The 24,266-nt window shown below is 37.2% G+C and overlaps 4 protein-coding genes across 4 annotated transcripts; 2 read left to right on the forward strand and 2 right to left on the reverse strand.

Annotated features, from left to right (window-relative positions):
• Positions 1-40: 40 nt before the first annotated feature.
• On the reverse strand, positions 41-5,241 carry LOC103969611 (zinc finger protein ZOP1). Its single transcript, XM_009383197.3, has 4 exons — positions 5,102-5,241; positions 1,936-2,136; positions 1,722-1,842; positions 41-558 (listed from the first exon to the last, which is right to left on the reverse strand). Exons 1-4 carry the CDS (start codon positions 5,108-5,110, stop codon positions 311-313), a joined length of 579 nt encoding a protein of 192 aa, XP_009381472.2. The 5' UTR covers positions 5,111-5,241; the 3' UTR covers positions 41-310.
• Positions 5,242-8,711: 3,470 nt separating this feature from the next.
• LOC135650764 (peamaclein-like) lies at positions 8,712-9,349 on the forward strand. Its single transcript, XM_065170339.1, has 2 exons — positions 8,712-8,871; positions 8,964-9,349. The coding sequence occupies exons 1-2, from the start codon at positions 8,781-8,783 to the stop codon at positions 9,155-9,157; spliced, it is 285 nt and encodes a 94-aa protein (XP_065026411.1). The 5' UTR covers positions 8,712-8,780; the 3' UTR covers positions 9,158-9,349.
• A 1,503-nt stretch (positions 9,350-10,852) lies between these two features.
• LOC135651011 (uncharacterized) lies at positions 10,853-12,361 on the forward strand. The gene is made up of 5 exons (XM_065170773.1): positions 10,853-11,219; positions 11,311-11,573; positions 11,657-11,750; positions 11,845-11,956; positions 12,031-12,361. The coding sequence occupies exons 1-5, from the start codon at positions 10,967-10,969 to the stop codon at positions 12,155-12,157; spliced, it is 849 nt and encodes a 282-aa protein (XP_065026845.1). The 5' UTR covers positions 10,853-10,966; the 3' UTR covers positions 12,158-12,361.
• A 1,320-nt stretch (positions 12,362-13,681) lies between these two features.
• On the reverse strand, positions 13,682-24,024 carry LOC135651473 (uncharacterized). Its single transcript, XM_065171544.1, has 4 exons — positions 23,955-24,024; positions 21,370-22,125; positions 15,640-15,698; positions 13,682-14,354 (listed from the first exon to the last, which is right to left on the reverse strand). The coding sequence occupies exons 1-4, from the start codon at positions 24,022-24,024 to the stop codon at positions 14,283-14,285; spliced, it is 957 nt and encodes a 318-aa protein (XP_065027616.1). The 3' UTR covers positions 13,682-14,282.
• Positions 24,025-24,266: the final 242 nt, after the last annotated feature.

Raw genomic sequence — 24,266 nt, forward strand, 5'->3', positions numbered from 1 at the left:
GTAAATTGAAAATACAAAATTGAAATATTGAGCAAATAAATATTAAAGTTATGCAAATAATCAGAGAAATAAAAATATGACTTCAGCAAAAACAGACACGTCTCCACTAAAAACCATTCAATTTTACCTAGAAAAGAGAGTAGACATATCCCCAACTCTAGCTCTTTTGAATGTTCTAATCAGTAGAGAGGAAGACTTCTGTTTGTTTTATATGTTATAATTGGATTCCCAATTGAACAAGCACAATATTACATACAGTTCAATAATGCAACAAATGATCTGCTGACAGGTTTTGCTTCCTCCAAGCAGATCAGTATGACTTATATAGGCCCATGAATGGTTTCTCCCTTTCTTCCATTCTTTTCCTTGCAGCCTCCCTTGCTTTTAGAGCCTGGACTTCCTCTTTTGATATCGCCTTTGCCTTCCCATCATCCCTTTTTCTCTTGTTAACAGCAACCGATGATGGTTTACCTTTAACAGCTCTCGTGGGGTTCAGAGGTGTTGAAATGACCAACCCCGGAGCTGGGCCACCTTTGGATTTGGAAGCAGCTCCATTTCCTAAAACAATGTAATCATTCATCACTCTTGTGAAATTGGGATATAAAGTGTAATAAAGTTTTTTGACATGATCTGGCACCTCTAAGAAAGCAGCAAACGAACATGAGCTTAAGACTCAACTAATGATGCATAAAGGCCATGCAAGATCCAGGGAATGGTTCAGCCATGTCCAAAATGGAAGTCCCATGGACCTGGTGCTTACTCAGCCCAACATTAGACCATCAGGCATGGGACCAAGCCAACCTATACTGCTGTGTAAGAATCTGGCCAGTGTGCTCATATAAGAACCTTGACTCAAGATCAAGCGGTGGTATTCTTGAGAATAGTACAACTTAAGGGGACCATTTTAATTAGCCACCAATAATGATTATGGAGGGTGTTCCAAAAGGGTGAATCCAAATTGTTGCATGGTACATCCAATTAAAAGATAGAGAGAACTAAACAAATAACACGAAAATATTTTAATTGCAAGTAAGAACTATCACGAAGAAATTAATCAGTAAACATAAATAGGAAGGGAATCAGCTGATATATGACTCAGTACCAAGTCATCTTTTACAATAACAAGGTAAAAAATGTCAAATTTCAGAAGACATTTCGCCTATAGGAAAATATTTTAGACACCCACTTGATTTCATATGTGTATCGCACCATGTCAGTATGTGTTCCTGACAGGATTGAGCATGATATGGACCAATTCGTCCTTCCCATAACTTGAAGCCATTTCTTGTAGAACTACTTTGGTATGATCCAATTATTAGATGAGCTAAACTAAACATATTTGCATCCATTAACCAATTAGATGCTACACAGTGGACCTGGGTTCAGGTCAGCAGACAAATAGGCACAATGTTTGGGATCATTAGCTTATAACTTCAAGGTCTCAATATAAACCTGATAAGAACAATGCTGAACTCCTTCAGATAAGAGACAATTCAGAATGCTGGCAGGCAGATTGGCAGCCCTGCCATACCATGCACATCAGCTATAGAAGAAACTCTAAATATTACCATAAGATATGCATGGAATGACATGGTAAACGAAGGAAAAGCACTATTCCCATGCAAGTGACCGTTCCATGCATATCAAGTTCATCTAAAGTGATAGCAGACTAGTTGGCTTTTAATGTTCAGAACATATATTGAGAAATCTTGGGATATTACCATTTGTAGTTGCAGCTGAACATTGGGCTTCGTCTGTCTTTTTCTTATTTGAATCCAGTCCAGTGCTAGTATCAACGCTCCGGAAAGAAACTAGATCCTTCTGGTAACTTCGTTCCGCTTTCTGCATGACACAGAATAAAAAGAATAATAAAACAATTCAAATGTGGTAATGCATTATCTTAACATCAATGCTTAAGGTTCAAAGAAAGCTTACTGCTTCTATTTCCTTAAGGGCACGAGCTGCTGCTTTTTGTTCTTTCTCCTTGGCAGCACTCTCCTTTCTCATAGTGGCAAGCCTCTTAGCAACATTGTCCTTGTGGCGCTGACCCAGTTCATGAGTTCTGATGCTCAATGGATTGTTAGCAATATATATCTTGCAGAAATCACACCATTTGTTTCCTTGACTAACCCAATACTGCAAAAGACGCAGAAAAAGAAATCATATACTGCTCCTTTGGAGCTTGTGCATACAAAGGAAACAAATGTCTCTAAGAACCAAACCCAATTTTTGTTTGGCTACAGTGACCAAATGTGGTTACAACAGTTAGCAAAGAATGTAACATAATGCTGAAAGAATAAGTAGAAGATTGACAAAGGATTCACATGAATCTTCGTTCCTATAAATATTTAACATGACTTGAATTCAGAGGATAAGGGTGAAACCAGGAAACTAATAGAGTCATGAACATACACAGACATTAACAGGTTATAGATGTCAATAAAATGAAAAAAAAGGCCTAGACATAAACTCAATTACATTATAACAATAATACATTTGTTGTGACTTATAAATTTAAACAAAAGGAGTTACAGATTAAAATGACTCTCAAAGGATCAGCAATTTTTAGAAGCTTTCACATTTTTAGTTAGGCTCACCAATGGTTCAACAAGAGGAGTCCTCTGACTGAAGATATTTCGTAGAAGTAGGTGCAATTACAAGGAAAAGGAGGGACAATTAACAAGATTTAGTCTTATTAGAAAAATTTGTGAAAATTGAATTATTTTCTAAGTATTTGTTTTCCAGTGAACATAATTCTAATCACTATTGCTGTTAATGTAAAATAACTACCTATGTCAATGTAATATATCTACCTAACTTAGTTATTAACACTTAAATCCAACGACAGGATTTATTCAACATAACTATAATTACTGTTTGCCAAAAATCTAGTATGTCTATGTAGATGATGGTAAAATGATAATTAAATCAATAAATATTGGTACAATATTTGAGAAAAAGAGAAATATTTGGAGAACAAGGTCCTATTTCTTTCCTTCTAAATCTTGATCATATTGGCAGGCAGCATTCCTCTGAGGTGTAAATAAATAAAACCATTATGTTTTGGTCTTTTTGACTGGCAGGGATTTCCCTATGACTTCTCCAACTGGTATGTCAATATGGAAAAGTTCCTCGCATGTTTCTCATGTTATTTTCTCGAAAAGATATTAGATCACTGCAGGAAACTTCAATTATGAAAAGGATTGGTACAGAATGCTAGTGGTGCATTCACACATAAACACACCACGAGAAAAACAAATACAAAACCACTGCATATATTCATACTTGTTTCTTCGTTATGTTTCTCATGATATTTTCTTCAAAAGATATTAGGCCACTGCAGGAGACTTAAATTATGAAAAGGATAAGTACACAACGCTTGTGGGGCATTCACAAAATAAAGCACCAGGATAAAAAAGAAAAACCACCATATATGTTCATACTTGTGCTTCTTAGTTTCTCTGCTACAAGTTGCTCCCATCCCTCACAATTTCCTTTGTTTTATTTATATATTAGTCATGAGGTGGCATAAATATTAATAATAATAGACTAGGTTTTATCTAACTTGATACATACTATGGTTAAATAAGCAAAAAAAATGTCATAGTCGTGCTCCTTAGTTTCTCTGCTATGAGTTGGCTCCCATCCCTGACTTTCCTTTGTTTTATTTATATATTAGTCATGAGGTGGCATAAATATTAAATAATAATAGCCTAGATTTTATCTAACTTGAAACACACTATGATTAAATAAGCCAAACAAATGTCATGCATCATTCCAAGATCTTAACTTCTATTCATTGTTTCATCTTATGCTTTCTTTTGTTAAAAAACTTTACAGTTTATAAGTCACATTTCCAATTTTTCCAACAGTTATGAGCTCCTACCTTCTATAAAATCTTCTACTTTTCAACAAGTTCACCTACAAAAGTTTATTACAGAATATATACAGATTTTGTGGTTTTGCATCATGTAAACAAAGATAGCAGACATATTGTATAATTTCTACTACTAAGTAAAATACAAAATGGCATTGTCACCGTTGCTGTGCACATCTTATTTTTCAAGCTCAAACTTGAAATGTGTCTTTGCGCTCAATTCGTTTTCCATCAAATGCAACTGAAGTTGTATATTTTCCTTCTTTCTTTTCTTCATTGTGTTCTTTTCATGTGTCCAACTTATCACAACGATAGTATTTCATTCTTGATCTGGATTTGGACCTTCCTCTGAACTTGTCATGATTTTCAGAATTTTGAGAGTTTCTCGTGCTATCTCTCCCCCCTTTTTTATATAACAAGTGCATCAGATTAGTAGAAAATGAGTCCAGACCAAGTGGCCAATGAACAGTTCAGTTCATATTCAACATACAAATAGATGAGCATGATAAGACCAATGTCAAATCAGATAAAATCACATATTTCAAGTTTTTTGAATGCCCTCTATAATTCTGTATCAACCTCGTGTTGTCAAGACCTAGATGCATGAAATATCTTCGTCATATCAAATTAAGATTTTTAGCACCCACCCAAAACTGAAGAGCGTTGTTATATATACACATATATGTATATATGTGTCTGTATATATGTGTATATGTACGCCTATATAAGGATATGCATACACCTGTCACTGTAACACCAACAACCTGATACATAGTGCTCTGCATCTCATTCATACCTTCTGCAACGACATCAACATATGACTAAAGATACACAAGAAGTGTAACCAGACATCCAGAGAGATCTAAATTGTTTTTGCAAGAATCAGTCTCTTACCATGGACCGCGACTTCACGACATGGTGCAACTTCATTTCACATACTGAATGAAACAGCGTCATCAAGTGCCTCGACTCAATTTTCTACTAATGAAAAAGATAAACCTAAAGAAACCAGTCTAAATGCCCTCATGGTTTCCTCGTCTGTTCCAACAATCACCAACCGAGACAAGAAAAGCCACGTATTTTATCCTCCAAATCTTCTATGCAGCTTTCACATCATCGAATTTAATAAATTATTTTGGAAAGAGATACAGAAAAAAAAAACCCTAACCGGAAGAATCACATCGATTCAAACGAAGAGAGAAAGAGCAAGCGAGAGATAGTCACCTCTGTCATGTTGGAGAAGATCAGGATCAACTTATTTCGAGAGGAAAGATCGAGCTTGGAGATCGCAGTTCTCGATCGAGGAGATATCAAGGATCACGAAGACGAGCGAGCCCTAAAGCTAGCGAGTACCGAAGGCTGGCTTCACAAAGCGAAATAAATACCAACCGTAACGGATCGGATTGTGCCCTATCAAATCTGTATCCGTATCGGATCCGAACTCTGGAGATACCGAATCCGATCCTTTTTCGCGCGCTATTGATGAATTCACGAGGGCCGTCGGATCTCCATCTCCCCACTCATAGGCAGTGGTATAGTTGTTTTCCGCCCGCGCCCGCGCCCGCGCAAACACATCGATCTAAAAACTAAAAAGACTGTGAGAGCCATGACTTGAGTTATAAACTTTAATTCTTCTATTCTTTTATCCTTTTATATTCTTATCTTCGTCTCCTCTATTTTATGTTTGGACTTTAAAGAAACAAGGTGTTTGATAATTAAGATGCATTAATTCCTAACATTTTGTATCAAATTTTGATTACATTCTAATTTATTCTTTTAGAAAATTTGTTTTTGGGTTATTTAAGAAGATAAATTATAAGAGATCAAAACTATTAATTTTTAAAGATTCGAGTCAACTAGTCGAGAGAATGTTGGGCCGATAGGCGATAGTGGATTCAGCTCACAGCCCACCCCCCTTTGACTTAACTCTAGATCAAAGTTAAGGGGTGCAGGGGCTGTGATTTTAGTGTAGAAAAAAATTGAGCCACGAGCAGTAGTAGCAACTTATTCAAGGAGAAGAAGAAAAAAAATAGAAAAAAAGAAAAAAAAGGGAATAAAACAATGATAACGCAAAGAAACTATTCTCAATCATCTAGTAGTATTATCATCTCAGGTTAGATCAGATCTACGGTAGATTCTTACTATGATTACTTGAAGAGAATTTAAATATTATATACAGTGACATGATCTTTATATCCCAATTATCCTCTTGTGATCGTTGCTAGAGTTTTGGGCAAGAAATTGTGATTTATATATTTATTATTCTTATAATGGATTATTTCTAGTTTGTCCCGTGATTTTTACCCTTGACATCGGATGAGTTTTCTATTTAAATCTTGGTATTCTATTTTATTGTAATTTCATTTAATTCTGCTAGATGTTATGATCTACTAGTATTTGTTTATATACAAAAGTTTATTTCTCTTTATATCCCATGAGGGAAGACATAATTGAGGGGTTAATATGATGTGATTTCGTGCTTTGATAATTATTATGATTTAATTATTTTTTTGATTTCATAATTTTTATTTCTGAACTCACAAAGAATAATTTTGGTTTATTTTACTTGTATCGATGATCTTATGAGGTCTCGGTCAAAGACCTCGTGACAAGCTCTAATATTTTTTTTATTATAATATTTTCAAACAAGTTCATGTATAATAAATAATAATAATATTGATTGTATCTATTTTAGCTCTCTTTGGTTAAGTTTGTGGAATCCATTATAAAATCAGACTCCCTTGTGAACATTTTCAAAGTGATCTTCAAAGCCTTATCATCCAAATAGCACTAACAGTATTTATAGGATTTTTTCGATTGATCACTTCACTTCACCTATGATATGATACTCCACAGGAAAATATTTTAAATTGATTCATAAGAGTGAGGCACAGACTCGAAATTAATATATATTTTTGTTATTTTTATAAGTTGCAACACGAGATATATGTGTTGGGTAAAAACTCAATAATAATATTAAATATAATTTAATTAATAAAATACAAAAAGTTTATAAATCACCAAGAATTGTGTTTGAAATTGTCCTAAGAAATGATTTAATTCAAAAGAGGTTTAATATGATATTAACGAGTTTATTGGTTAGTCAAAGTGTAAATTAAAAAAATGAAAAATGAAAAATACATTGGTACATAAATAAAGCTTAACTCTAACCTCTATCCGTGTTATAATTAATTATTCTTCATATGTAAATGTATAGAATGAATATAACTCTTAAAGAGACCTAAAGTGAATTTTTATTGTAAGATATGACTCTACGTATATTTTTAGCATGAGCTCTTTTATATGATAGAATTTGTAGATGACTACGATTAAGGATATAAATAATCTTTAGAATCACTCGTGAATAAATAAGATACTTGTAAATTTATATAAACTCATAAAAATATATTTCATACCATGTGAGCTAGTTGAAGTTGGATCAAAGAACGATACTTCATATGATCTCATTGACTATACGGTATAAATATTAATAATATTTTTTTTACTTTTTATTTTATTTACTTATTTTTAAAAATATATATTTTTATGAGATATTATAGGCTTACCCTCACTTCTTTATTATTTCCTTTAAGGGAATACAAAATTAATTTTTATTATGATATATAAGTTGTCGTTTAATCCTGCACTATTCAGAAGCAAGAAAAAAATAATAGAAAAAGGTTATAAAGAAAGCCCTCAAGAATCCCTATAAGTAGGCTCTAATGTTTCTTCCTAAGTTGCACTTTTCTTCTTTTCTCCTTCTCCTCCTCGAGACATTTGTCTTAGTTGTTGTCACAAAGTTTGGTTTTCGTGACGTCAACATTTAAGCATCTTAGGGATTCATTCAAAGGGCAACTCATGCACATAGAAAATATCGAAGGAATTCAAGAAGAAATCTTGATAATGGTTGTCTATATATAATTATTCCGAAGAGCATCATAAGGGTAACTCTGTTCATGCGTGTGAAGCATTAACTAACCTTTATGGAATGTAAAGTCTTTGGTGTACTGAATGAATCTTGCATCAAAATGTAACGTTGCTTGTTTATTGGTAACATTTGTGATAATGCATGTTCGTTCTTCTTGAGGCGCATTGGTTGTACCATGCACAAGGACTTCACGGACCTTAAGCACATCGAATTTATTCGCGCTGTATGCATGGCAGCTCTTCTTGTGAGCTATTCATAGGCTCCGTGGAGTCCAATTCATACAAATGTCATCTAAAGTGACCTTCTCTGAGACTCGTATATAGCCTCCTACATGCATGATTGCTGGTTGTGTTCACGCTATACGCAACTTTGTTCTTCATTGTGGCATTTATTACACTACTACATTAGCATTAAAATCATTGTGGCTATACGCAATGTTTGCACCCTAGGTCGAGTGTCCACCACGGCGACTAGGCACCACAGCGTTGCATAAACTGTACACTGTCATCGGCTTCCTTGCAGCGACGTACTACGACACCTCTCAGACACAGCTGGTGCACTCAAACGCGTTGCATCTTTGTGTCCCTCCATCCCACCAACTCAATCTCAGCGGACACAAGTGCATCACATCCACATTGCCTCACCTCATTCTCGGCCATTGTGGTACGTGATGATGTTGAGACGACGCAGGCATCAGGAAGGATAGGGTTTTTTTGTATCATGGCTTGTGCTCGTGGCACTGAATGTAATTTGATGGTAAGCCTCAGCGATAGCAATCAGGAATGCTGGTGTGATGGAGATCCACTGGATGCCAGTTCACAGGTCATTTAGTTCCCATTACTGCACCCTCTTAAGATCTCATCAAACCTCTCAACCCCCACAGAAACTTACTTCTTTCCTCTATAAATACCAACTCATCAGTCGACCCACACCCCATCACTTAGACCGAGTGGTTTCCGTAGCAAACCAGCTGGTATGGAGATGAGGCCTCTGTATGCAACCTTCACACTTGTACTGATCCTCTTCACCTCCTCTTGTCAGCAAGTCACCATGGCAGCTGGGTCAGGTAAACACGAACACCTTCAACTGATCTCCCCCTTCTCACTCAAATCTTATATGTAATGCTTTCAACTTGTTTGTTTCTTGGGTTGGATTCAGCATTCTGCGGCTCCAAGTGCAAGGTGAGGTGCTCCAAGGCCAGTCTGCAAGACCGGTGCATCAAGGTCTGTGGGTTGTGCTGCGAGGCTTGCCGGTGTGTGCCGTCGGGGACGTACGGTAACAAGGATGAGTGCCCTTGCTACAGGGACAAGTACACCGGGGAGGGCGTCAGGAGGAGGCCCAAGTGCCCTTAGTTGAGTTCGAGCTGTCTGGAGTCGGAGAGAGTTCTTTGTTATCTCCCTAGCTAGCTTCTTCCGAATGGTCGTTGTCTGGTGTGTCGATTACGAACAGTGCTGTTGCTCGTACTGCTACTTAGCCTTCTAGAGAGAGATTTGTCGTGGTTGGATAGTTCTTCAATATCAATGCATTGTTTCGCTTGCCGCATACGTTGCCCTGCAGCATCCTTGATCATTGCGCAGCCATGGGTTCCAGCTGTCCCTTCTCCTTTACAGCGGAAGGGCTCGCTGCGCAGAAGCAGCGAATGCTGAGAAGAGAGGGGTCAGCTTCGACCAGCATCTTCTCCGAGTGGCAAGGATGACCACTTTGAGATTCGTGCGTAGCTATGATAGGCGTCATCGAGATCGGTGCTGGCGATGGCCCAGACAGCTGGAAGTCAGTTAAATGTCCATTTGGTACGTAGGCTCGACCATTTGACGCCGAAAGCATGACAGCCAAAGGCTCGTTGCCTTGGCATTATTTCCACCCACAGAACATGCAATTTGAATTCAAACATGCGTGTTCTTCATGGCAGATAGATCTGACGGATTCAAGCCACAATCGAACCAAATCAGTCATTAAGTGTTAGCAATCAAAATTTACGAATAGTATCTAATACCATGATTTGGGTCAATTTAAGAGCCATTGCCCCTCAATCAATCTACAACTTTTGAGGAATAAAATTTTGGGTCATTTAATATCATCTATGATTTTAATCATCTTGAAATCGAGGATGATTGAGGAATCAAAATTGAGGAGATTAATAAGTATTTTTTTTTCCTTTTTGTTACTCAACCTGAACTTGATTAAGGAATATTTAAGCAGATCAAATAACCCAAAGTGACCAAAGTGAATGACCAGATTATATATGTATATGTATAATGATGTCAACAAATATTTTGGTATTTTAATTTCCTATTAGAAAAGAGGAAGAAAATTATAATCGATGAAAGGGAATTTTAGTTCACGCATAAATTAAATAAGCATAAATAGGGAGAGATTTGTTGATGTTGAGTCCATCATAATACAATCCCATAAATTAAGTATTACTAGAAGAGAGACTGCTTGAAATTTCACTAAACTCGTTCTATATCTGACTCGAACATTTAATTCCCTTTATAAAGATTAAAATACAGTTATGTAAGTGTTAAGGACGCACAGCAATTTGGCTGAGACTGGATCGAATCGAATGCAAATTGTCATCCATCTATGAGTTCCGTGTGAACCGAGCCTCGCTCCTCCCCTTCCCCTTCCCCCCACACGTCTGCCTCGGCCTCGGTCGTGTACTGCGGCTGCGCAAGTCCAGGTTCAAAGAACAGGACAAGGCTTAGTTTTCTTTCCCGTACATGGACCAGTCTACATGCGGATGGCTCCATTAATGTTCTTTCGACTCTCCCGTCTTTGTTTTCCACTTCGGCTTCATTTACTGCGAGCCAATCTACCGGAAAATATGCAACGAGTTGATGCATTCAGGAGATGCTAAAACAGTGTTTTAAGCTGATGCTGATCAGCAAGCCAATGTCCTACGCTGCGTGCATGGCTGAAGCGCCTCCTCTGATCTGTGTTCTTCGAGGTTGGGTGTTGGTCAAGTTAGACCTCCTCCCAACCGAGTGTAACACGTAGAAGGCTTCGATGCCATGTGGTGGAAGCTCGCACCACACGTCATGAATTAGTGGGGTGGAATTAAGCATGATATGACATGATGAAGAGAAGGGGCGTATATAAGCGAAGAAGATGGAGCTTTTCCATTTCCAGCGTTTCATTTCGGCCTCAAAAGGTGGTCGTGTATGTCCACGAGCAGCCAATCCACATCCTCATCTCCCCACCCCACCAACACCACCACCGCCACCTCCCCCTATCTCTTGCACAAAGTTAAACCTTTCCCCTCATGTCACCTTGCCAACATGCGGTCCATGTCGTGCTCCACCTCCCCCAAAGGCATCGCCGCCATCGTCGGCGTCGGCCCCAAGCTGGGCCGCTCCGTCGCCAGGAAGTTCGCCCACGAAGGCTACACCGTCGCCATTCTCGCCCGGGATCTCGGCAAGCGATTCCTCTCTCTCCCCTTGCTCTCGTTCTGCCCATCGAGTTTGACGCTCCCCCTTTTCCGTTCCCCTTCCTTGTCTGCTTGCAGCTAAGCTATCTCGGTTCGCCGACGAGATCGCTTGCGAGGCCAAGGCCCAGGTGTTCGCCATCCGCATCGACTGCTCCGACTCCAAGTCGGTGCGCGAGGCCTTCGAGGGCGTCCTCTCGCTCGGCTTCGTCGAGGTGCTGGTCTACAATGCGTGCGAGCCGCCCGTGACGTGCCCCCCTACCAACTTCACCGCCATCACCGTCGAGTCCTTCGAGCGCTCCCTCGCCGTGTCCGCCGTCGGAGCCTTCCACTGCGCGCAGCAGGTAGGCATGCACCGACACATCTGCTCACCTATGCATCCCCCACACAAACCTTTGGATGAACTCGGCAACCTTGTTCGATGAAGGTTATTCCCGGCATGGTCGAGAGGGGCAGAGGCACCATAATTTTCACCGGTTCTTCGGTGTCCCTTAGTGGCTTTGCAGGCTACTGTGGACTAAGTAAGAGTATCTGATCCAAAGCAAAGCAAAAAACATAAAAGGGAATCCTTGTGATCGATTGCAATCCTCAGTGGTCCTCATGCTAATGTTGCAGGTTGTGGGAAATTTGCTCTGAGGGGCCTGTCCCAAAGCCTCGCAAAGGAGTACCAATCATCCGGAATCCACATCGCGCATGTAGTCATCCACGGGGATATCGGCGCTCCAAGGTCAGCTTCCGTCCTCGCAAACAAAGTCAAAGCTACTGATCCTTATTTTACCACTGCGTTGGGTGCTGTATCAGATCATCAAGAGGCGATCATAGCACGACGTCAATGGATCCAGATGCACTGGCACAGACATACTGGCACATTCATGTGCAGGACAAGGGTGCATGGACGCAGGAGATCGACCTGCGATCGTCTACCTAAAGCTCGCGCGTCTTGGTGTGGCGGAGGAGCTTAGTAGGGTGTTAAGGTAGTATAATTCGGAGGGGTGGAGTTGATTGCAGACACTGTAAGAAACGATTCCATGAATCTGTGGTGTCAAGGTACTATAAATCGGAGGGGGTGGAATTGATTGCAGACGCTGTAAGAAACGATTCCATGAATCTATGTATCAATGATTGCTGGGTCCATCGGAATTGGTTAGTGCACGAAGGAGAGGGAATGACGCAGCATATGGCTGTGGACGACGAGTCGTGTCATTTTCGGGTGCACACGATTTGTGTTGTGATTCACTTTTGAGTATGATGTCGGTGATGATTTATGTTTTCGTGTCCGTCGTGACATTTGCTTGCGGCCGAAGTTGAAGCAGTGATAGGACGGAAGAGGTAAAATTGTAATTTGCGGAATCTAAACCATTATGAGGAGATATTTTTGGGGAGAACAGAGGAGCTATCAATCATTCGACTTTTGAGGGAAAAGGAAACGGGTCATGCTTTAGAGGTGCTACAGAACAAAATTTGGGTACCTGCACAAAAGCAGACGCCTTTGTGAATTATTATGATTCTGACCATTGAAAACATTGGGCTTGAAAGGGAAAAATAATAATAAATAAATAGAGAGAGAGAGAGGAAGGAAGATTTGAGAGGGATGAAATAAGAGATAATTAAATTTTTTAGATAAGTATATATATATATATATATATATTATATTTTTAATATTTTTATATGATAAAACTCATCTATTTATAGGGTCGATGATGATGATGGTGGTGAAGATGGTGAAATAATTTTAAACTTTGTTTGCTTATATTTATGTTTATAATAATATTTAAATTATTAGGATCAAATAATTTATAGGTCTTGAATTTAATGTTATCCCAAATAAAGATAAGTTTGAAGCTCTTATCGTCCTCCAACTTGATTCTTCTTTGATCATATACATGTAGATAAACCAATGTGCCTAAATACCTTGAAATGTGAGATACTCGATTTTTCTTTTGATCCATGCCTCTTGGGAAATCATATTTTTCAGGCTTGATGTAGGGTACTATTCATTGTTTGATCCATGTAATATTTTCTTATGATCCATGCTATGCTTTTGTTTAACCCTTGGTAGATACGTAAGAGCGTCTTCTTGTTCCTACTAAAGTTATTATCAACATATTTATTTGAATGCTTTAATTTTTATAATTATCTTTTTTAAGACAAGCTACTAATTTTTTTAAAAGATTAGTTTCTATTTATAAAATATAGATGAAAATTACAAAAATCAATTTTTATAACTATATTTATATATTTTTATTGTAGGTAATCTATCTAATTTACTAGCAATTTATTATTTTTCATAACGTTGTGATTTCTATCATGATATAATCTCTCTATCCTCACTAAATTCTAAAAATTACAATTATCTTCACTCATGTGATCACAAGAGATATTTCAATAGTCTCTTTTAATCAACTTGTTTCTCCCTGTGAGAAAACTCAGCAACATCTTGATAACACAAACATGATGAGGTCATTGAAAATGCCATTTCAAGGTCATCCCATGATGAAGACAAAAAGGAGGGGAGGGGAGGAGGGGGAAGGGGTTCCATGGCAAATGATACAAACACTTGTTGAGACGGGCAAAACTACAGAACCCCCTACCCTTTGACATAAAGCAATAAAACCATAGCAACAAAATAATAAATTGGATAATGTTGCAACCAGTCCCTTTCGTGGAATCCACATAAGTTAAAGCTACAGAAAACTGTGCACAAAGATCACCAAGGAACTTATCGTGATTCTGGAGAGGGTATCTTCCCCAAGCTTTCCTTATCCAAAAGGTGCCTCAATTGACAACTCAAGTGGAATGAATAGTATAGCTGGAACCATGTCTGGGAGAACAGAAGCCATTGATGAGGTCCCAGCTGCCGCTTTCGCAAGTGTAAGAGATGCCCATTGTGAACTCGGTTGGTGAAAGTAAAGGAGTCAGAATTATAGTGGAGAACAGTTGTCTCATGGCAACGTGCCAAAAGCTTCATTCACAAGTGCAGGAGATACCGTGAAATATCGATCACACAAGATGAGTAGCCCGGTCCCCTCACTGAGTGGTCCTGCAGGTCCCCTTCATGGCGTGGCAACAGAATCACCAATTAGATTGCAGCTAGCAATGGGGCCGATAAATGATGTCCCTGTTGGCTACAAATGAGTGTAATTAATTACTATAAATCAAGGTCCCAAAGATTTACATAAAAAAAAACATGCAAGCAAAAGTGAGATTCACACGCTCAAAACTTAATCATTGAATTGCAGTCATCATTAAAAATTGCAATTATGTATTACCCGGGTGTCATGACAAACTATTTGATTGGCCACAAAGTGCTATCTTCGAAATGTTGCATCATATAAAAGCAGTTGTAGTCCATAATTTCTTTTCCTTTCTAATTAGCTGAATCGAAAGCCTGTGTGTGCATTTCTTCTGGACTTGGTGAAGATGACCATGATTATGGGGACTAACAGTATGTTGCTCTAATGCCCCTGCCTAACTATTGAAAGTAACAAGAGATTAGCTGAGGACACTGTATAGCAGATAGAGATAGACTAAACCTTTATTTGTATATGATCTTTGGCACAAGGATATAGCTACTATTAGCGTTAATGACTAGTTTGTTTCCTTTACAAGCTCTTAAGAGTTTTTCAATCAAACTGAGATCTCCAACGGGTGACAGCCCCTTGTCTTATTGCATCATCAAAATAATTCACAAAATTCAGAACCATATAAATAAGACAATAACTAAGACACCGGTCCAACTCGAATCTCCATCATTTCTATCACGGGAATCAATTCAAGATATAGCTGGCGTTTTTGGCATCTATCAGAACATTAAACCTAAAATAAATATGAAGAATTTGAATTGGTCTCTTCCAATGCCTGGCTGATCAAGCTTTCATTACTCATCTATATATTCACAGCAGTAGGTGCATTACGTATATTCATAACCTGATATCGTCAATTGATTGAATCTGACTTGTTTTCACAAGAAATTAAACCCATCAAACACCATATAGAAATAGGCTAATATAGCATGATAGACCTGGACCAGGACAATCTCATGATGACTACATTATCTTTCTTGACTGTCAAAACAACCACAAAAAGTTGTGATGTTAGAAGACAAAGGACATAAACAAATATTCTCTTTGAAATCCTAGAAACAAATCCTCCAGTTTTTGTGATCTTAAATCACATGGCCTGTCATAGTCATTGATGGATCAATATCCTTCTCACTTTCCCTTAGTATACCAATCATTTCTAACTCCAACAAACTTTCCAGGACCAAACACAAATAAGTTTATGGAATTTCAAACTCAAAATAATTAAGAAGCAATGAAAGTTAATTGGACAAAGATAACACCATTTAATAGAGGAACTTTCACATGCTAACCTACACCAATTTTGATCATAAAATAAATGGTAGACTACCTTTGTACAACCACTAGCAGTACTTTGTTCCCTCTCTGATAGGCCTGTCAAGAGGATGCCTGTGACAGAATGTTGAATAATTTGCCTTGTACAGTTCAGGATCACCTTTAGCTGGTAACGAAAACAAGAGAGAGAGAGAGAGAGAGAGAGCATATTTGACAATTGACACTCCAATCTGATCTCACCGAATACTGACTTTCAATGGAATTTGAGATAAGGATAAGCCTTTTCTTCATCCTCATGTAAGCATGTATACTTTTCCAAACCCAGATATCCTGACCTTGGATCCAGGGAAACCAAACAGAAAGTTGATGCATAACTTTGCTCGCATGTGCATCCTAATAGTTACATTACATAATTCGTTCATCATATTCATCTCATCTTTTGCTTTGTGAAGATGTAATGACAAACAATTATGGATTCTTAAAAAAATTTGCAAATCCTTAGAAGAATTTTAGGACAACTCGGATCAAAATGTGTTCTCGTATGCTAATAGTGAAAGAAGAATATTACAACTAGCTGTCCACATAATTCAACAACTAGATTTCTTGCATGCAAAACTCAAGAGAAGAAAGTAAAAAAGAAAGAAAGAGATAAGTAATGGAAAATACTGTGAAGGTTTCCAACCAAAAGAAACTTTCTTGCAATCTCAACCATACAAACACTATTCCCTTCAAATGAATATACAACAACAACAAAAATGTAATGTCTTAACTATTTGGGGTCGATTATATGGATCATTAGTGGCCATTGAATTCTACAAATGTTTATATCTTTAATTAAATTAAAAACATTATAATCTTTATTTACAGTTTTCAATAGTCTCTCAGATTTTCCTCTACGTCTCCTTATACCATGAATATTAATTATCTCATATTTTCTGACTACAATATCTATAAGTCTCTCATTTCAACAATACAAACGTTTTGTATATATTCCTTGTTACATGTCCAACACTGAAATCCATAAAGTATTATTGGCCTAATCACTATGTAAAAGATGCTCATATCACATGACACTTCTAACACCCCACTCCACTCTATACGTACAAATATCAACAATATCTTCATCAATTTTTTCATCTTGTTGAATAGTCAATTCACAATACCTAAAACTTTTGCATATTGAGACTTCTCATCCATCAAACTTAACTATACTCTTAAATAATTTCTTAATATTATTAAAATTATATCTTACATATTTAGTCTTAGTCCTAATTAATTTAAATATTTAATTTTAGAGTTTACCTTAATAACTTAAATTTAGAATTAATTTCATTTAAATCATCATCAAATAAAAATAATATCGTCGGCATATAAATACACCATGTGGTCTAAAGAGTATGTGATTAGTAAGTTCGTTCATTATCAAAGTAAAGAAAAAAAAACATATAGATCTTTTTGTGATCCTATACTAATAAGAAACTCATTAGATTTATTTCTAATGGTTCTAATATTAGTGAGTATACTATCGTACACCTTTCTTTTGAACACACACTATAATAAATCCTTCTGACCTTTATCATGGATTTTTTCTAAATTGATAAAAAAATATCTGCCTCACACCTCATTCTATGTTAAATCATTCTTTTCCAAATTTTAAAATATGACTTAAAATCTTTATTTTTTTGTTATTAAAGCAATTTTGGATATCTTCCATATTCCTATAAATTGGTACCGAATAACTCTTCCTTTATTCATCGAATAGTTTTTACATTTCAAAATTTTATTAAATAAACTAGTTACCCAAACAATTTCTTTATCTCCTAAACTCTTCCAACTCACAATTAGAATACCATTAGTTCTTACTCTTACATATTTTTATTTTTTTTTAAACTTATTTTACCTTAATTCCCTCAAATTTATAAACAAATTTATCATTACTAAATCTACAACTATTATATGTCTGTAGAGTTAAATTATTTGCAGAATATTCATTAAATAATTCATAAGAAATGATTTTTTCCATCTTTCCTTAATTTCTTTATCATTAGTAAGTATTGTTTAATCTTCATCTTTAATAGATCTAACATTACCTAAATTCATATTCTTTCTTTTTTTAACTTTAACAATATAAAATATATCATGTTCACCATCCTTATGTAACTTACTATAATTAAGCCTTGATCTCACCATACTTACAACTCTTTTGTCCTTTTCCTTTCTTGCTATAAAATTTTCCTCATAGTTACAACTTACAATTTTGCCAATCTTTGAAGTAGATGGTCTTTTAGTAGTAATTGTTATTTAGACTTCCTTACACCATCTCTTTGATGACTGCACTTCTATCTTTAGATTCCCCAACAATCTCTTTGGTCATGCTCCTAATTTTCAGTTGACTAATATAGACTCAAAAATCAATCTTTTTAAAATTCAACCATAGCCTTAAAAAAGGAATAGCTATAAGATAGACTTCCTTTATTGAAAACACTTTTCAACCAATTAGAACCATACCAAAAAGCAATCCAATCAAATCTCGGGTCACTGAGTTTGTGGTTGGATTGCATGTTTAATTAAAAATAAATAAAAATATATAAAATATAATAAAGATAATAACATCAACCATCATCAAAAAAGAAAATTTTATCATAATTAAATAATGCATGATAATTTTTAAAAGGTTTAAAAGAGAATATACAGTTCAATTGCTTCAGTAATGATATGGACTGATATCGATGTAAAATATACGTAGGACGAAAGTTAAAGTACGCTTATGTTAATAAATCGAAGTATAACAAGAAGAGATGACAAATTGTTTATGACCATAAGACCGAGTGATTGGAGAAGAGAATGCGATCATAGATTACTAAGTGAAGAAAAAATAAGCACAAGAGGGGTTAAGACATAAAAAGAGGGGTGACAGTGGGGAGAGAAGGCGAAGAGAAGACATGGGAGTGTAGATGTGTTGAGAGAACAATGATGGAAGGAGATGAGTAGGAAGAGAGGGGAGAGAGGGGAGAGATGGATGGAGGAGGGCGAATAAAGAAAAGAAGTGATAAGAGAATAAAGGTCATTTTCTTTCTCACCTTTAACTCCAATTCAAAATTGATGTAAATATCCTATAAAATAAATAGTAAGAAAATTTAAGCTAAGGGTATTTAAGGAATCTTAACTATATTACAAAACCATATTGATTTATTTAATCCGATTGGTTCATGTGGATTTCCAAAAATCAAATGGGTCAACCAGTTCATTTTGGTTCTTTAACATATATGATCTAATAAGAGGTTAATGTTAATAAGCAATGATACTACTGTGATATTCAGAGATTGACAGTGGTATCTATTTTTGGTTCCTATATATCAGACCAATGATTGTTAGCTACTTTGCATTCAAATTAACATCACCCTGTACTTTTCATTAGACTGCAAATTGCCTCCATTCTATTCAAAATCAAACATACAATCAGACCAATTTTTGCCGATAGCACCTCTCTGTACAGATTGAGGTGGCTGTTCTAGGCTTTGTTCTGAATTACTAAAACTGGAAAATCTACATGACAAGATTTTTACATAACATAAAATTCCTATTACCACCAAGTCCTAGATAATGGGAAATCTTAGAACTACCTAATCTACATTCCCAATGGCTTGAGAACTCTCTCCCTTCTATACCTACCACAACTAGAAATAAGAATGTGTAATCCAAATAAATACATTAAGAATCGAGGATCATCATACTGATTGACATGGGTAGAAACATGGCATGTTAGAAAGGTGACATATGTCGCACCAGTCTATGTCAAAGATGTTGACACATGGCTATCATAGGCCTGTGGCAGATGTTACAGGTGCCTGATAATCATGCCATGCCAGGACGCTGTAAGTGTGTCCCTGTGTCATTGAATAGCAATCCTTTCTAAAAATAACAACAACAAAATCAATCAAAAATAGTCAGATTTAATTGACTGAACTTAATAAATCCTAGGACTCTCATAGGATCAAGTTTCGATTCATCTGCATCAAAGTCAAGTGATTTTCCATAGAGAACACCACTTTCCAGTGAGAAGTAAGCATCCAATTAGTGATGAGTTTGCTGAAACAGACAGTTAAATTACATGGAACAAGTACCATGTTTCCAACAAAATATTGTTTGAATATTTTCAATATGCTGACATGAACTCAAAGAAATTTAAAAGTTAATATTCAAAACCAAAAATTAAAAAAGAATGATTATGCAAATATATTATTCCCATAGATCAAGAAACTTGACCATCATATTGTTTGATTAACCAAAGCTAAAATTTTGAAGTAAGGATTAATCATATATATTAAGACTTACTAAGAGCTGGATAATCGTCAAGAGCACGGTAAGAGATTCTGGCTTCTCTTAGCTATCTATGCTAATATTAAAGCTTCTGTTTGTTGACATTTATGGAAATTTTTTTCTATTAACAATTTAAGTTTTGTGCCTTGGTTTATATGTGGTAATTTTAATTGCATTTGCTCTATTGATGAAAAAATGGGTGGTAAACAATTTCAATTGAATCAGTTGTTTACCAATTTCAGAAATTTTGATTTTGCTTTTGTTCAATCGATTTGGGTTTCAAATGTTGTAAATATACTTGGAATAAGATTTGTTAGCTCCAGAATTTGAGTTGCCTTGATAAGAGGCTCCAGCTAATAACAACTAACTTTCTCTCTTTCATGATGTTAAAATTAGGCATCTTCCCAAGATCTCCTCTGATGATGCCCCCCTTCTGATTGAATTTGACACCGTCACCAAGAATCACAGATCTCCTACTCTCTTTGGGTATGATGCTTATTGGGCTAACTAAAAAGATTGGTCACATCACTGTTAAGAAAATCTGCAGGACCTCGTCCATTCCACTCCCAGTGGTCTGATAAACTGGAACCAATTTGTCTTTGACATCAAGTTGCGTCCTAACAATTGGTCCAAAAACAATCTTGGTCATTTGGAAGCCAGAGATTGAGAGAATTAAGCAGAAAAAATATATTGCCAGACTCTCCAATCAAGACTATCTTCATCTCCTCACTCTTAACAACAAAAATGATTCACATCAAATGGTGGATCCATGTTAAATCCCAATGGATGGAAAAGGCAACAACAATACCGAGTACTCCATAGAATTTCTAATCTCAGAGGCCGGAAAAACACTAATGTGTTTGATCTCGACCTTATTCTACTAGAATTCTCCAATCGAAATAGATTTTGGTGTTCACCAACTGTTTTTGTCATGTGATCCTTGTATCTAGTTTCATATGCCTCAGAAAGCAAAAGAAAGATAATAGATTACAGAAAAAAGACCACTAAGAAATGTAATCATCAACTGCTGAGTTTGATCTTGTTGTCTGTGCTATTGAGGGGTCCAAGGCGGAAGCCTAAAAACCCAAAAATATCTTATGATCAAAGACTAAGATTATTAGCAACAATTGAGCAAAGCCTCCGAAACTAGCAATAGAAAAAATGGGTATTTGGTTATTGCCTGACAGTAACGACCATGATTTATGTGCAAGGCCCAATAAATCAAACATGTGGAAACGTCATTGTTTAGTTCACATTAGATTTCATATAAAAATTGTAGACAACAATGACAATTAGAAGATCTACAACCCACCAGTAGAACATATAAGAAACCTAATATAGACAAGAAATTAGCCAAAGAACAAGCGAGTACGGTTTCGGATAATGCCCAAGGTCGAGCCGACAAAATTCAAGTAAAGAAAAATTAAGCTCAGCTAATCACAAGCTTTTTTTTATTTTTCCTCACCTGCACAATTATTTACCTTGCTCCTGAGACAAGCTTCCTCATAGAGATCTTCCGCCAATGCCTCCCTCAAGCTCTCACCCAAGTAGTTAAGAGATCGCTCGCTATCCACCAGGCTGGCTAGCTGAGGGCTCTCCAGCGAATCCCTCCACATGTACCCTCCTTCGTCTTCTGGCCCCTTGGTAAACTGACACATATTGTGCAGCACCACGCATGCGACCACCGTCTGGGCAGCATGCTCAAGCCCTACGTTGAGGTTCCGAAGTATCTTCCATCTTACTTTGAGCAACGCGATCGCAGCCTCCACTGATGCAGCCTGACCTTTAGCAAGGGGAGGTTGGGGGAACGGAGGAGGTCGTTGCCAGGGACAGGGCCGGACTTTGGGTCGGAAGGGTGGGAATGAGGGTGGGGTTTGTCGGAGTCGGAGGTGGACAGGGAAGGAAGCAATGGCGGCGGCGAGGTTGGGGAGGGCGGTGAGGCCCTTGAAGGACTGTAGGGTGGAGAGGAGACGATCCGGGGAGGCAGGAAGGGTAATGTAACGGTGGTAGGTGGTAGAGGCGGGTAGAGAGCAAGCGGGTGAGTGCACGGGTGCAGCGAGAGACGAGGGCCGGAGGGAGGGAGAGGGAACAAGCGAGGGAGGAGAGGCCGACGAGCCCGAGGGAGAGAGCGCGATCGAACGGGAGCGATTAGAATTCGAGTGAGATAAAGAGTCTTGAGTACCTGAAAAGTTCGATTGAGAAACAAATACAATATAATATGCTTAAATTGGATTAAGTTATATATGTTAATCAACTGGAACAGATACAAATAGTATAAATACCAAACTCGAATTCGAAGTAGTTTCAGAAACCTACCTAATTAGTCATGTTCTAAAACCAATAGCATAAAATTTACAGATACCTAATGATTATAAGTATAACTATGTTCAATGCAACTAACGTAATTATAATTATGTACCAATTATATATTATTAACTCTCATACTTTTGTTAGACAGATTTATAAATAAAAAAAAACATGATCTTTGTTGGTATGTTTCATGAATTATAATTATAAATATAATTATAATTTTTGGTATGTTTCAAGAATTAGGGTTGTTGAGTATATTGTTGTTAAGTGGTCCCACCCACATGCTGTTTTTAAATAAAAAATAAGCTCTCGAGAATTTTAGTTATATCAGTTTCTTTCATCGTAAGCTTAAGTTTGTGAGGAATTATCCGCTTTAGAGGGTGAATAAGTACTCGATTACACTTTATTCATTTTACTTGAAATAAATACCATATTTTACAATCAAATGATATGAAAACCTAGTTTAGTAAATTAAATAAAGGAGGTAAAAATATCTAACTCATTGTCAAGAAATCGAAAATTATTTCTATCTTGAAAATGGCAAAACAGTCAGCTGAAATGCCAATCGACCTAACTCTATTTTCATCACCATTATCTGAATCACTAATGATGACTCTCTTGCATTAGAACAAGTGAAATAATGGTGTTTTTTTTTGTGATAGAACATATGAAACACATTGATACATTTCATCGAGGTAGGAGATGTCACACCTGATAGTGAACTCTCAACTAGTATAGTACTTATTGATTAATAATATCTTTGCATTGCAATGCTTCTTATCTAAATGATATAGGGACCATAAGCATAAAATTATATGTAATGGACCAACAGCTCTTATTAATCCTTAAAAGATCACATGGTTTATGTTTAACAGAGATAACACAGTGCTCGGGAAGAAGAGAGCAAATTTATCCTATTTATATGAAAGCCAATCAAAGAGAATAAGATACAAAGTTGAACCAAAGAAGTTATCCAAAATGAAACAAAAATGGATTGTTGGACAAAGACAAAAAAAAAAAAAAGGTAAGGAGATATAACATCACCTCATCGAATATCATGATCACTTTTAAACCAGTTCAAGTGCACATTGTTAATGCAATAGGAAAATAAAGAGGAAGAGACATAGGTCATTAGATGTCAATGGCTATACGTGACTTGTTTCCTCTCATCTAAGAAATTTCATGTGATCAGCAGAATAATTGCAGTCAGAATTACAAACAGCTGTGGAGAATCTGCAGCCGGTTAGGTCGGATCGGCATATAAATGGCTTCTAACTCAGTCGATGGCCAAGTTTGGCATGATCATGAGCTGCAGTGTGGGCCTGCAAGTGATCCAAAAGGATCCTGCATGCACACAAGAACTCCTCGACACTCCCAACATGATCTCAGATAGGAGAAGGATTTATACGCTATTTGGTGAAGATTTCAAATCTGTGGGACACCGGAGGTTGAACTAGTGTGGCCGTGGTGTTTTCCCTGAGTAAGCAGTGTCGTAGTACATGCGACCTCTGACACAAATAGCTTTCCACGGAGGGAGAGAGAGAGAGAGAGAGAGAGGGAGGTGGGTGACCAGGTTCAGAGTGCCCGACAGCATGGGAATGGACTGAGGGGGAGAAGTGTGGATGGAGAAAAGGGTGGGCGGGTGAGAGGACAGCGGAGGAGACGGAGGCATTGGATGCGACCACCTACTCTGCAGCGCCCGTCTCCTTCCATCTCTCGCTGTCTGTTCATTAGGTTAACCGAGTTGATGACGCGGCGCCCTCGAGGTCTCGTTGGTGGTGTGAACATGACGATCCAAATCCATCCCCATGCATGCACCCCACGCGAGAAGACAGAAAGGCTGACACAGTGATACTCAACACCACATCAGAATCGTCGCCTTTAGCGTCAACCCGCTCCAAGAGACGAGGCAAACATTCGTGCAAACAACAGCACGGAGGCGATCTGCGAGTTTGCATTCACAATTAGGGAGAAAGCATCGCCCACTGCAATTAATAAGACTAGTAAATGATCCATGGAGGAAAGGATTATTTTGATAATCACTTCTCCTTT

The sequence above is a fragment of the Musa acuminata genome, chromosome BXJ3-10, assembly GCF_036884655.1.
Source record: "Musa acuminata AAA Group cultivar baxijiao chromosome BXJ3-10, Cavendish_Baxijiao_AAA, whole genome shotgun sequence".
NCBI lineage: Eukaryota > Viridiplantae > Streptophyta > Magnoliopsida > Zingiberales > Musaceae > Musa > Musa acuminata.